Source organism: Cygnus olor, chromosome 27, assembly GCF_009769625.2.
Source record: "Cygnus olor isolate bCygOlo1 chromosome 27, bCygOlo1.pri.v2, whole genome shotgun sequence".
NCBI lineage: Eukaryota > Metazoa > Chordata > Aves > Anseriformes > Anatidae > Cygnus > Cygnus olor.
The window spans coordinates 810,267-822,884 of record NC_049195.1 but is presented as its reverse complement, the minus strand read 5'-3'; the positions used below and the strand labels follow the sequence as shown (position 1 = coordinate 822,884).

The window sequence follows — 12,618 nt, the reverse complement described above, 5'->3', positions numbered from 1 at the left end:
CACTTCATGTGTCCAGGGCAGAGTCCGACCAGTCTCCTGGGCTTCGATTAACCCCGGTGAAGAGATCTGTTGAATTGGTGCTTCCAACGCTGTCAGCTGCAGAGGGTTCCTCTGGGTTACAGGTGCTGTCTTTGGCTCAGCATGAATGCGATGAGGCTTACTGTGGGGGCCTGTTGTCTGACAGGCACAAAATCTAGCAGCGGTACTGCCTCGTTTCCTTCTCTGCTGTTGAGGTAGTTACCTGAAGGGGTGCGAGAGAAGGTGGAGCAGCAGAACTTAATGGAGCTCAAACAGCTGGGTAAGCAGTTGTGTGTGGAGATACAGTAACGGTGCTGGTAGGAGGGTGCTCTGGGGACAAACCATTTCTGATGGCTTTCCCCACCATCACCAGCAGTGTTGTACCAGACAGACAAGGACAAGGTGAATCTGTTTGTCCAGCAGACGCAGGCTGTGCCAGAGGGCAGTCGTGTTCGTCAGGGTAAGGGGGGCAGTGTTCAACGCTACAGCTGTCCGCTCCAGCAGCACTCACTGAGCTCGGCTGATCTGTGTCCACCAGTGAAAGGCAGCTCTGGAAGAGCCTATCACAAAAGGGTGATGGAGAGAGCAACAAATTTCTCTGAATTTCCTCACCATAGGATTAGTTTGTGCAGCTTGCTTGGAAGTGACATCTTCCGCTTGTTTTCAGATAGGCGTTGCTGGCTGCTGTGGCTCGCTGGTTGCGGGAGCTTTTAGTCCAGTATGCTTGAATTACTTAAATGCAGCAATGCTATCTTGTTACCTCGCTCCACTCCCGTGAGGAGCTAAGAGAGGGGATCACGTGCAGCTTTTGCAGCTGGTTTTACCTAGTTTAGAAGTGCTTGCCTAGCTGTGAAGAGTTCTGCATCCTGCTGAAATTACAGAAGGGCAGAAAATACGACAGCCGGTGCTGGAAACCAGCCAGTACGCTGACACAAGCCTGCATGGAAAAATGCTCTGGCATCTGTATTGACCGGGGATAATTGGAGCTTCCCCTTTTTTTTTCCCCTTATCCTAGAACCAGTTAGTAGCAACAGTCAGGCGAGGAGCGCATGGTGAGATAGCCGCGTGCCCGTGCTGCTGTGGTGGCAGATGCGGGCTGAAGCGTGGCCGGCAGCGATGTTTCCCAAGGTACCTGCAGCTGTTGCCGGCTCTGAGCTGACGGTGATTGCAATACTGACTGCGTACTGCCTGCTCAACAGTGTTAGTACGCCTTAAGAGGGGCATGTAAATAACTTTTTGTCTCTTAGAATGAGCGCTTTATTTTAGCTTCTGCTGCCTTCTGCAGGAAAAGTTTCATTTCCTTTATAACTCTTAGTCACAGGCACTTGTTTGGGAATGTAATGGAAAACTGTCCTCTGAACTGACTCTCAGGCTTATTTTTTTGTTCTTCTCTCTGGATTTGTTTGCTGTATTGCATCCGAAGTGCAAATTAGTCCTTTGCCTTTCCCTTTCCATACCTGTACTGGAAAATGGCTCTACCTGGGAAGACGTGAGGATGTTCCTAGTGCCTGGGTTACTTTGCTTCCAAGCTGTGCTGTTGTGTGACCATGGCCGCGTGCAGCACAGCTCTTTGACTTCACCTGAGGCAGCAGAGGTGACCTTGGCAGCTGAGCTGACCTTGGCTGGCTTGGACACAAATCCTGGCGTGTCTGTGTTGTACTGGAGCTGGCGCGTTGCATTACAGCTGGCAATTTCTGGCTGTTGAAGGGGTTGTCTTGCATGCTGGTCACTGAGAATAGAAGTTTAATGTTCCTGTAATGTGCATCTGGTGGTGCTTCATAATAAGCGCTTGTCAATTTGCCTCTGATCTATTTCCTTTCATTTTTGTCCAGATTTAGCAAAATTGGGGGTTGGACTGGGATAAACCAGGAAGAAGCTGGTTGTGGTCTGAGGCTCTGGGAGCTGAGGCAGCTGGGGTGGTGGTGGTGCAGCTAGGTAGCGTGAAAAGGGAAGGGGTAAACACTGGGGAGTTCACAAGATAGTAGCTAAAATGTAGTAGTTTTAATGTTGTTCTGAAAAACATCAGAGTTCAGTTACGTGCTGCGTGAGTGGTGTAAGCAAAACGTGCGTGTTCAGCGCAGCAGTGAGCAGGTCTCCCCGGCAGCCAGCAGGAGCTGGGCAGTGCCTGGCCTCACCACGGCAACCCGCAGGAGAGGATGCCCATCAGCTTCTGCGAACAAAACCCTCTCCTACAGAGTGTGTGGTAGGCAAGAGAAAACTCTGAAGTCCATTCAAAGTCTTCCCAAGGCAGTGTGGGCTGCGGTCCGGGTGCTTGATCGCTTGGTGCCTTCCTGGGCTGTGCTGAGCAGCCACGCTGCCCGGGGCTCTCTGACGCTGCTAGGTGAAGATTTCAGCCATCTGCTGGGTCCTCCTGCTCTCTGTCGTACTGTGCTGAGAGCTGAGCTGCTTTTTGTGCCTGCTGCTTACCAAGGAAGTTGTTGCTGTGGGAGTACAGAAGTAAGTCAGTTTGGAGGTGCTCGACCTTCACAAAATTATTCCAAGTGTCCTGCAAACAGGCTTTAAGTCTTGTTTTCCTTGAAGCTGTTTGTGTCTGAGCAATGCAGCAAGCAGTTGCTGTTGTTTGAACTTCTTGTCTCTCCCTTTCTGCTTCCTTCGTCCTCCTGCTGTTTTACTGAGTGCTTTGCAGCCCTGCTCTCTGCATGCAAGGCTGGCAGTGCTGAAGCCAATTAGCAGCAGCAGGTGTAATAAATGCTGAGGAATTCAAATTGAGGTGGCATTTTTCACACCTTCTCAGATTTTAAAATGTGCAGTGGCTACCTGAGGGAAGTTAGATGTTCTTGATGTTGCTGTGCCTTTCTGGACTACCTCCCGGGTACAGCGAAACACTGGGCTGTTAACTGTTATTTGGAAGGGATATTATGGCCTATTTTAACTAAGGCAATTGGAGCAGAGGACATAATAGTTGCTTAGAAAGTAAAACTTAGGCATCCTCTCGTGAATGGATGTAGATCATCAAGTCTTGCATCTCAGATAGCACAGACACTTACTGTAGCTTCCTGTATAAAAATTGCTATATGTAGCCTGATTAAATCAATACGTGTTTTCTCTGGAGAGAAGCGTGCTGCTTTTACTAGTAGCAAAATTGTCATGCTTTAATCAGCTGTCAGTGGGAGTTTAATAATAAAGTAACCAAATTGGTAGGTGTGTTTGCAGGCAAAGTAAGTTAAATGATTTTGCACAGCTTCCATTTGTGGTGGTGTCAGCTGAAGTTTGCAGGAGTTGAAGATAAGGAAGAGAAGGACACAAGAAGGTAATTTTCCTTTGACTTGTGTAGGAACATCAGATGCACGCCAACTTCTCGGCAAACTTTGCAGCCATCCTGCTTGGGAGCAGTTCCACCTGATGTATGCAGCTCTTGCTGCTCCACTTGGAAGATGCTCCAGGCCATATTTCTGTCAGGTCCCAATATGCTGGTGTTGCAGGCCTGTATCAGCAAGCATTTTTTAATTCTTAATTTCTCTTTTCTTTGAGCTGTTGGGGTGGTTTATCTCTGTTGCAGAGGCTGTAGTTTCCTTTGCCAGCTGGCCCTGGTTGCTTGTAAGAAAACCTGCATGATGTACATATCCTAGTAAGGGTGCTCTAGGAGTGCAGCGGTTAATTAGTACAGGATCCAGAGCAGAGGAAAGGTACCTTGCACAACACTCTGCTAATGAGATCTTTGGTTGGTGTGAAGAGTTACCAGCCCCACTTCAGATGAAGCAAATATTTAGAACAAGATGGTCCATGAATTTAGTGGATCTGTGGTTTTTGTTTTTAAAAAAAAGAAAAAAAAGTGTCAATTGATCTATTTTTGCTGCTGCTCAGCATGTGTCCCTGTCTGCTGAGCGTGGTACAGGGAGCAGAGAGAGGGTGTCCTGCTGACCTCCTGGCCTGGCAGGAGGAGCTGTGAGAAGAGAAATGAGCCCTTGGAGAGGAGGGGAAGCTTCTGGTGGACAACTTCGGAGTTTCTCATTTTAAAATAAACACAAGTCTTGTGGTTCCCAAAACATTTTGATGATGACTGAGACTCTGTAATAAAAATTTTTTTTAAAAAGTGTTTTCTCTAGGATTTCTGTGGTCCATAGAAATATTATACAGAAGAAAATAAGCCCAAACCTGATCTCTCCGATGATTTTAAAAAGTGTGATATTTTAAGAAGGTGGGAAAGTGGTGCTGATTATGGGTTCCTTATTTCTTACAGCTCATTACAGGCTATAAAGTGTGTGTGTGTGGAATCAGTTACGTGCTGGTTTGCTTTCTTCAGCATAGACATGCATTGGCCTAAAGACAGCCCAGCGCGATGTGCAGATTTGTTCCCCAGGAATGAGGCAAATGTGGCCAGGATAGGACAATAAGGCTGCGGGTTTAGGAGTTCTTAAAAATGACGTGTAATTTGAGATGCTCAACTTGAAGCAGCTTAAGGGAGAGAGACAGGGTTATTTTTGTGTCTGAATTTGAGCAAAGAAATTAGGCCCTCCAGAACTACAAGGGTTTTCAACCCTCTCTAGCAGGACTGAGCAGCATGTGTATGGCTTGCTGTGTCCCAGGGCCATGTCCCATTTTTCTGAATTTGAATATCCATTTTGCAGCCTGGTTACAGTTCTTTAAGAACCTGAATTGAGATCTTCCCGCTTTCCTCTCCCCACACACCAGTGACATCTTTTTGCAGTTTCTCTGGGGCAGCTCTGCATTACCTCTGCTCCAAAAAGTCAGTGGGGCTTCCCTGGAAAACCCAGCGGGTCTGGTTCCCATGACAAATTATGATGTGCAAAATGAAGTGCTTTGCTAAGAGATCGCTGCTTAGCGATCCTGGCGTGGACGTACATTATCTGCACACAACTCTTCTATTCTTATTTTGGAAGATGGGCTTTGGAGTGTTCAACCCATTTGTTGGTCAGTGAGGAGGGCTGTACTTTGAACGTAGCAGTGTTGTCTGTTCATTCATTCCTTTTCAATCTTTTCTTAGTAAAAACAAATTCCAATTCTAGTAAAAGCTTCAATGGGCCTTTTGGCTGTGTTTGATTTGTGAACAGCTTGTAAGCACCAGTTGTTGCAAGACTGGTGTTGTCAAATGCAATAAATTTTAACACTAAGTCTTACAGAAATGGGGTTTGTTTTGCTTGTTGAATTTTATATGATAGGATGGAGCTTATCTGAGTGCCAAATAACCACTAGTAATAATTATGTACAAACATGTCAAATATAATCATGTATGTATTGTTGCTCAGGTGGTTTCTGGCAGCTTTTAAAGAATGGGATATGGTAACAATCACTTAAAGGCTCAAACCCTGTAAATGGGAGCTCTTTGGGACGTGACTGAGTTTTTATAGAATCACCACTCTTGGTGATTTCTTGGTGGACCACAAAATGAATTATTTTTTTCTTGTCCCGTCCTTCTTTTAAAAGCACTCACATCAAACCATGTGTGGGAGATGGATTTCTTCTGTTTCGTACATTACAAAGCTGGTTTGTGCAACTTAGATGCTTCAAAAGTTGAGAAGCCTTTTAAATTCAGGCCTTTAGTAATTCAGTAGATGCTCTGTAGCTCTGATTTCTGTCCAAGGTGGTGTTGCTGTTTATACTTCATCTTTCTGCATCGTAATGGAAATTGATGGAGCAATGAAGGACTGTCTGACAGGACAAGAACCAGTGTAATTGCTTGTTATAAGTGAGATGTTAAATGTCTAGGCAGAGCTGGAGTCTCTGGAGCTAAGGAGATGTAAGGGGTGCTCCCACCATGGTGCTGTTAGTAGCTGCCGAGTGCCCTGCCTCTTCTGCCTGTACTCAGAAGGCAGGTGGAGGCAGGGACAAGGGTTGGAAGCAAGAACTGAGAAGTTTCTTTTGTACTGAATGGGATAACTGTGTTTTCTGCAGGTGGATTTGCAATAGTGTTTCTTGTGAGGACTAACAATGGGATGAAATGTGCCCTGAAGCGTATGTACGTCAATAACGAGTACGACTTGCAAGTCTGCAAAAGAGAAATCCAAATCATGGTAAGTCAACGCTTTGTAGTGGGGACCCTGACTAGGAGTGGAACATCATGAGAGCCCGGTCACCTTCTGCCTTCGAGCTGTGTAGTGTTGCATCACAAACCGTGGGTATTCTTAGTAAAATTGTCATTCTTCTAGAAACACCTAGCTCTTAGAGTTGCACAGCTATGTGAAAAATCTTGGATTGAATTGTTTAAAACCTAAATTGTTTTAGTGGTCAGTAAAAACACAGCAGCTGAAAAGGCAGAGGGAATCTCGGGAAAAGGAGGGGACGAAAAATCTTCTCTGTCAATGCCAGACTTGATGGGAAAGGGAAGAGCTGAAGAGGTGTGTGTGGTTGGGGGTGTTTCTCTTCGAGATTTCATCTCGAAGGCTAATAATTCTGATACAGCAGTTTCTGAACTCAAATCAGTACGTGAATGGAAGACTTCCATGCCAAGATGAATTTGTCACAACAGCTTCTAATCTTTTGGTTTAGGATGAGGGCTATATCAGTATTGGTGAGGCTGGTGGGTTGAAACCAGTATGTGTGGGGTAGTTACTGCCTTGGCTTGTTTCTGTAGATTATTGGATGCAAGGCATTAGGTAATAGGATAGCTATTTTAGTAATTGTTTTAAACAATTATTAATCTCTGAACAAATAAAAAGTTGAGATGATCTCAATGGATTTGGTTAGTCTTGCTTGGATCCTAGTGAATGTGGGAAGTGCCACTTTTGAAATTGTATTTGCAAGGTATCAATGAACATTTTGAGTAACTGAAGTGGGGAAGAAAACAGAAAATATGCGTTCTGCTAATTCATAATGCGAAGTATTTGTTTGGGATAGGCTATCTTCTTATCAGAAGCTTTTACCTGTAGCAATTCAGAGTGTTTTTTAAAGTAGCTTTTAATTAGGTTAATACCTTCAAAGTTAACTTCTGGATTTTGTGAGATAGTGCAGTGAGGTTTTGGGGCATACTTTGTCATCACCATAGCTAATGCTACATGGGAAAGGTTGAGATTAGATCTTACATCAAAGGTTTAAACTGTGCTCACAAAGCTTGTTTACTTGGATTTTAATTGCCAGTGCTTTCCATTGTCTCTGTCTTTTTGGTGTCTCTGAAATGTGTGGCTAACCTGGGAAGCGAATGCAAGAAGTGTCCTTCTGACGTGCTCACTCTCATATTGAATCTTATCATAAGCACTAATCTTTGTGAAAAACAAGTACATCAGTAAAAGGAAATCTTATTTCCTAGCTTTTGTGCAATAAAGAAGCATTTTAAACTTAGCTTTCTGCAGCACTGCAGAATTACTGAAGAGAGCAAAATGTTACCAGCAAAATCTAGATTTCTTTTACTGGTAAAGCTGAGCACAGCATGGGAGTGGCTGTCACACCTGGAAATGTGTGTAACTCTGGCAGTCACAAAAACGACTTCCCTGCAGGTTCAGCATGTCATAGATAAGTCATCGGTATGAGAACTTGTGCTTTAATCCATCAAGGCATGTAAAATAAGGTACTTCTAAAACCAAGCTAACAACTTTTTTTTTATTTATTTCCTGAGTGGTTTTAAGCATGCAAAGATTTGAGATACTGTTTGTTAGTGGAAGAGAGAGGAAGGAGAGGAGAAAAGTAAGCAGAACGTGCATTGTGCACAGCCACTGCAAAACAGCTGCCTTGTTCTCCCCCCTACATAAAGGAGGAGCAGCTGCAGTGAGCTTGGCCTTGGCCATCCAAGGGAACATCCAAAAATCTGGACTCACTGACCCCTGAATGAGTTAGTTCAGTAGGTTGGTTGGTTCTCTGTTGTTTGTCTCAGCTCCTTCTGGAAGCAAAACAGGTAGAGACAGACCTTCGATTTGATCGAGTTGTATGCAATGATTAATCCAAAGTGGCAAAAGCTTGTGCTTAGGCAGGGAAAGAACTAGGAAAGCTGTGTATTGTAGATTAAAGTGCTACTCATTCTATATGGCTGTCTTATGCTTTGAATATATTTACCTTGCAGCGGGATCTGTCTGGCCATAAGAACATTGTTGGATACATTGATTCCAGTATAAACTCAGTAAGCAGTGGCGATGTGTGGGAAGTGCTGATACTAATGGACTTCTGCCGAGGTGAGTGTGCGCTCACAGTGTTCCTCGTCCGTCGATATGCCCTTTCCAGTGCTTACAGGGAACTTGCACAAGTCAAGTGGGTTTTTGTTTGTTGGTTTTGGTTGTCTTTTTTGTTTCTTTTTTAAATGGAAGGATGGAGCAACCTTATTCCTAGGCCTGGTCCATCCTTGAATACCAAAGGACTGTTTTGAACAATGCAAAGCTAAACTAAATGTAGAGAAGTGGATGATATGTGAGGCTCTGATAGGACTGTTACCACCTTTGCCGCTGCCCAGGATGGCTCTAGATCCTTTCTATTGTGAAAGGAACCTGTAAGTATATATTGCTGTTTTCCGTAGGCTGGCCACACAAAAAGTTGCTCTTCTATAGCGGCTAGGCTGTGGAATGAAATTGTTTTTCACAGTATGTCATACTGCAAGCTTTTTCTGTTTCAGTTTGACTTAGGATTGTTCTTGAAGAAGCTTGAAATGGGTAATGTGAAGCCAAAAAGCATTACTTTTACTTCTGACCTTTGTGCTCATCTGTCTCTAGCCAGACAGACTCTTCCACTTTTTTTTCAGCTGTCCCAAAGCTTTGATCTATTATGGCTAGAACTTGGTGTTTGGAAAATGACGCATATGCTGTGCTCAAATGCCTCTTGCAGGAATAGAGTGTTAAGCAAAAAGTATATTTTGGCCAGGCGACTTCAGGAGTCTGACTGTTTTCGATGGTGGCAACTCATGGAAATATGTATTCTCAAGACTGTTCAGATTTTTAACTGAAGCCAGGTGCATCATAGCAAGAACATTTTGATTCTGAAATACCTTTAAACATGTACTGTACATATTTCTGTCCTGCCACACCATCTTTGGTTCGTTTTGATGCAGGAATCTTGACTGGCTTGTGTTAGGTTTATTTGCTTGCAAAAGGAATGCTATGTGTAGTTTTTACAAAGAACTTCTGTTATGATTCCTTTAGAAGTTTAGTCCTAAACAGCACAGGAAATGTTGCAAGAAAGGGTCCTGGCAAGGCCAGTAAATTCATACCCAGCTCTATGTTGCAGAGCCCACTGGAGGGAAGTATAAACCATGACAATTCAGAATCTTCTCCTGCCAGCTTCATTAGCTTCTCCACTCTATGCCAGATTTTGGGCTTATGAAGTAAGCTCTGTCTTTCTAAGGCCTTTCTGTCCATTTGAAAGGAGAAGAGCTGCAAGCTTGCAGGTACCATCCTTGACGCATGCCTCTCTCTGTCTCCAACACTGAGGATGAAGAATGGGAACTGAAATTATACATTTCAATTCAATTCAATTTCACCAGATCAGGATGAGGAAGTTGACGAGGCCTTCTACAGGCAGCTGATAGCAGCCTCGCAATCACAGGCCCTGGTTATCGTGGGGGATTTCAACTACCCTGACACTTGCTGGAAGGCCTACTCAGCCAGCCATCTGCAGTCCAGGAGGTTCCTTCAGTGTATTGATGATAACTTCCTGATGCAAATGGTGGACGTGCCAACTAGGAGAGGAGCACTGCTGGATCTTGTCCTCACTAACAAGGAGGGGCTGGCTGAAGCGGTGAAGGTTGAGGGCAGCCTCGGTTGCAGCGACCATGAGATGGTGGAGTTCAGGATCTCATGTAGCAGGAACATAATACCGAGTAGAATCGCAACCCTGCACTTCAGTAGGGCTGACTTTGACCTTTTCAAGCAATTGCTAGAGGAAATCCCATGGGACAGGGTACTTGAAGGTAAAGGGGCCCAAGATGATTGGTTAGCATTCAAGGACTGCTTCTTCCAAGCTCAAGATCAGAGCAGCCCACGCAGGAGCAGGGGATCTGGCAGGAGCTGCTGCCCGTGGGGGACCCAGGTTGGAGCAGTGTGCTCCTGATGGATGGACTCCGTGGCATGGACCCCTCTTTGGATCAGTTCTTGAAGAGCTGCTGCCTGTGGGAAGCCCACACAGGATCAGTTCGGGAAGGACTGTATCCTGTGGGAGGGACCCCAGTTTGGAGCAGGGGAAGAGAGTGACCGAGAAGGAACACCAAAGTGCTATAGACTGACCGCAACCCCCACTCCCCCATTCCCATGTTCCACTTGGTGAAAGGGGGTGGAAGAGTGTGGGTGGGGGGAAGGTGTTTTCAGTTTCTTTCCTTTGTTTCTCATTTTTCTAGCTTGTTAGTAGTAAATAGGCAGTAAATTTTACCATCTCCCTACTCTGAGTCTGTTTTGCCCGTCATGATAATTGATCAGTGTTCTCCCTGCCCATATATCAACCCTTGAGCCCTTTGCATCATATTTTCTCCCCCTTTCCCTTTGAGGAAAGGGAGTGAGAGAGCAGCTGTGGTGGAGCTTGGCGGCCCACCCAAGTAAAACCACCACACCTCCTTAGAATTAAACCTTGCAAGAGGGCTCAAGGACAACAGAAAGGGCTTCTTCAAATACATTGCAGATAAAACTAACACTAGAGGCAATGTAGGCCCACTGATGAATGAGGTGGGTGCCCTGGTGACAGAAAATAAAGAGAAGGCAGAGTTACCGAATGCTTTCTTTGTCTATAATGCCGGAGGCTGTCCTGAGGAGCCCCGTATCCCTGTGGCCCCAGAGGAAGTCAGGATAAAGGAGGAATTTGCCTCAGTTGATGAGGACTGGGTTAAGGACCAATTAAGCAATTTGTACATCCGTAAGTCTATGGGTCCTGATGGGATGCGCCAGTGGGTGCTGAGGGAGCTGGCAGAAGTCATTGCTAGGCTACTCTCCGTCATCTTTGGTAAGTTGTGGGCATCAGGAGAGGTGCCTGAGGACTGGAGGAAAGCAGATGTCACTCCAGTCTTCAAAAAGGGCAAGAAGGAGAACCCGGGTAACTGTAGACCGGTCAGCCTCACCTCCATGCCTGGTAAGGTGATGGAACTACTTGTCCTTGGCTCTGTCTCTAGTCATATTGAGGATAAGAGGGTCATTAGGGGCAGTCAATATGGCTTCACCAAGGGGAAGTCATGCTTAATCAACGTGATAGCTTTTTATGAAGACATAACCAGATGGATAGATGATGGTAAAGCAGTGGATGTGTCTATCTTGATTTCAGTAAAGCCTTTGACACCGTGTCCCACAGCATCCTCGCAGCTAAACTGAGGAAGTGGGGTCTGGACAATCAGGTAGTGAGGTGGACTGTGAACTGCCTGAAGGAAAGAAGCCAGAGGGTTGTGGTCAATGGGATGGAGTCGAGCTGGAGGCCTGTAGCTAGTGGACCCTCAAGGGTCAGTACTAACACCAGTGTTGTTCAATATATTCATCAACGACTTGGATGAGGAAACAGAGTGCACCATCAGCAGGTTTGCTGATGACACTGAACAGGGAGGAGTGGCTGACATGCCAGAAGGCTGTGCTGCCATCCAGTGGGACCTCAACAGGTTGGAGAATTGAGTGGGGAGAAATTTAATGAAATATAACGAGGTCAAGTGTAGAGTCCTGCATCTGGGCAAGAACAACCCCAGACACCAGGAGAAGTTGGGGACTGCCCTGCTGAAAAGCAGTGAAGGGGAGAGGCACCTGGGGGTCCTGGTGGACAGTCGGATGACTGTGAGCCAGCACTGTGCCTTTGTGCCCAAAAAGGCCGATGGCATCCTGGGGTGTATCAGAAGGGGTGTGATTAGTAGGTCAAGAGATGTTCTCCTCCCCCTCTGCTCTGCCCTGGTGAGACCACATCTAGAATACTGCATCCAGTTCTGGGCCCCTCAGATCAAGAAGGACAGGGAACTGCTTCAGAGAGCCCAGCACAGAGCCACGAGGATGATTAAGGGAGTGGAGCATCTCCCTTATGAGGAAAGGCTGAGGGAGCTGGGTCTCTTTAACTTGGAGAAGAGGAGACTGAGGGGTGACCTTATTCATGTTTATAAATCTGTAAAGGGCGAGTGTCAGGAGGATGGAGCCAGGCTCTGCTGGCTGACATCCAGTCATAGGACAAGGGGCAATGGGTGCAAGCTGGAACATAGGAGATTCCACTTACATATGAGACAAAGCTTTTTTACGGTGCGGGTGACAGAACTCTGGAACAGGCTGCCCAGGGGGCTGTGGAGTCTCCTTCTCTGGAGACATTCAAAACCTGCCTGGACGTGTTCCTGTGTGATGTGATCTAGGTGTTCCTGCTCCAGCAGGGGGATTGGACTAGATGGTCTTTCACGGTCCCTTCCGATCCCTAGGATCCCTAGCATTCTGTGATTCTGTGATACATTGAATTTCCCCTCATTACCCTCAGTTTGTGATAAACAGCTGCTTAAACCAAGTTAATGCATCTTTATGTGCAGAACTGCACTCATTTTGAGCGCAAAGTATTCACAGCTGAACTACTTACTTGTTGGGCTCAACTTTTCTTTAGAGCTTTTGTACCTTGGTTATGAAGTTTTCCAACACTTATGTTAAATGATACAGTTCCCTTTGACAACGGTTCAAAAATGCATTGTTTTTTTCCCCTCTGCGTGTCGAAGATGTTTAGAGGGGGAAGAACTTCTCTGTGGATTTTTATTTTTTTTTGAAAAGTCCTTGACAG

The 12,618-nt window shown here is 45.6% G+C and overlaps 1 protein-coding gene across 12 annotated transcripts in view; it reads left to right on the top strand.

The window, feature by feature from the left end:
- AAK1 (AP2 associated kinase 1) overlaps positions 1-12,618 on the top strand; it is an 88,368-nt gene that overhangs the window by 21,906 nt on the left and 53,844 nt on the right. For all 12 annotated transcript variants that reach the window (XM_040538261.1, XM_040538262.1, XM_040538263.1 and 9 more), the window contains exons 3-4: positions 5,893-6,011; positions 7,991-8,099. In XM_040538261.1, coding sequence (XP_040394195.1) covers positions 5,893-6,011; positions 7,991-8,099 — 228 coding nt within the window. The remainder of the gene's footprint in view (positions 1-5,892; positions 6,012-7,990; positions 8,100-12,618) is intronic.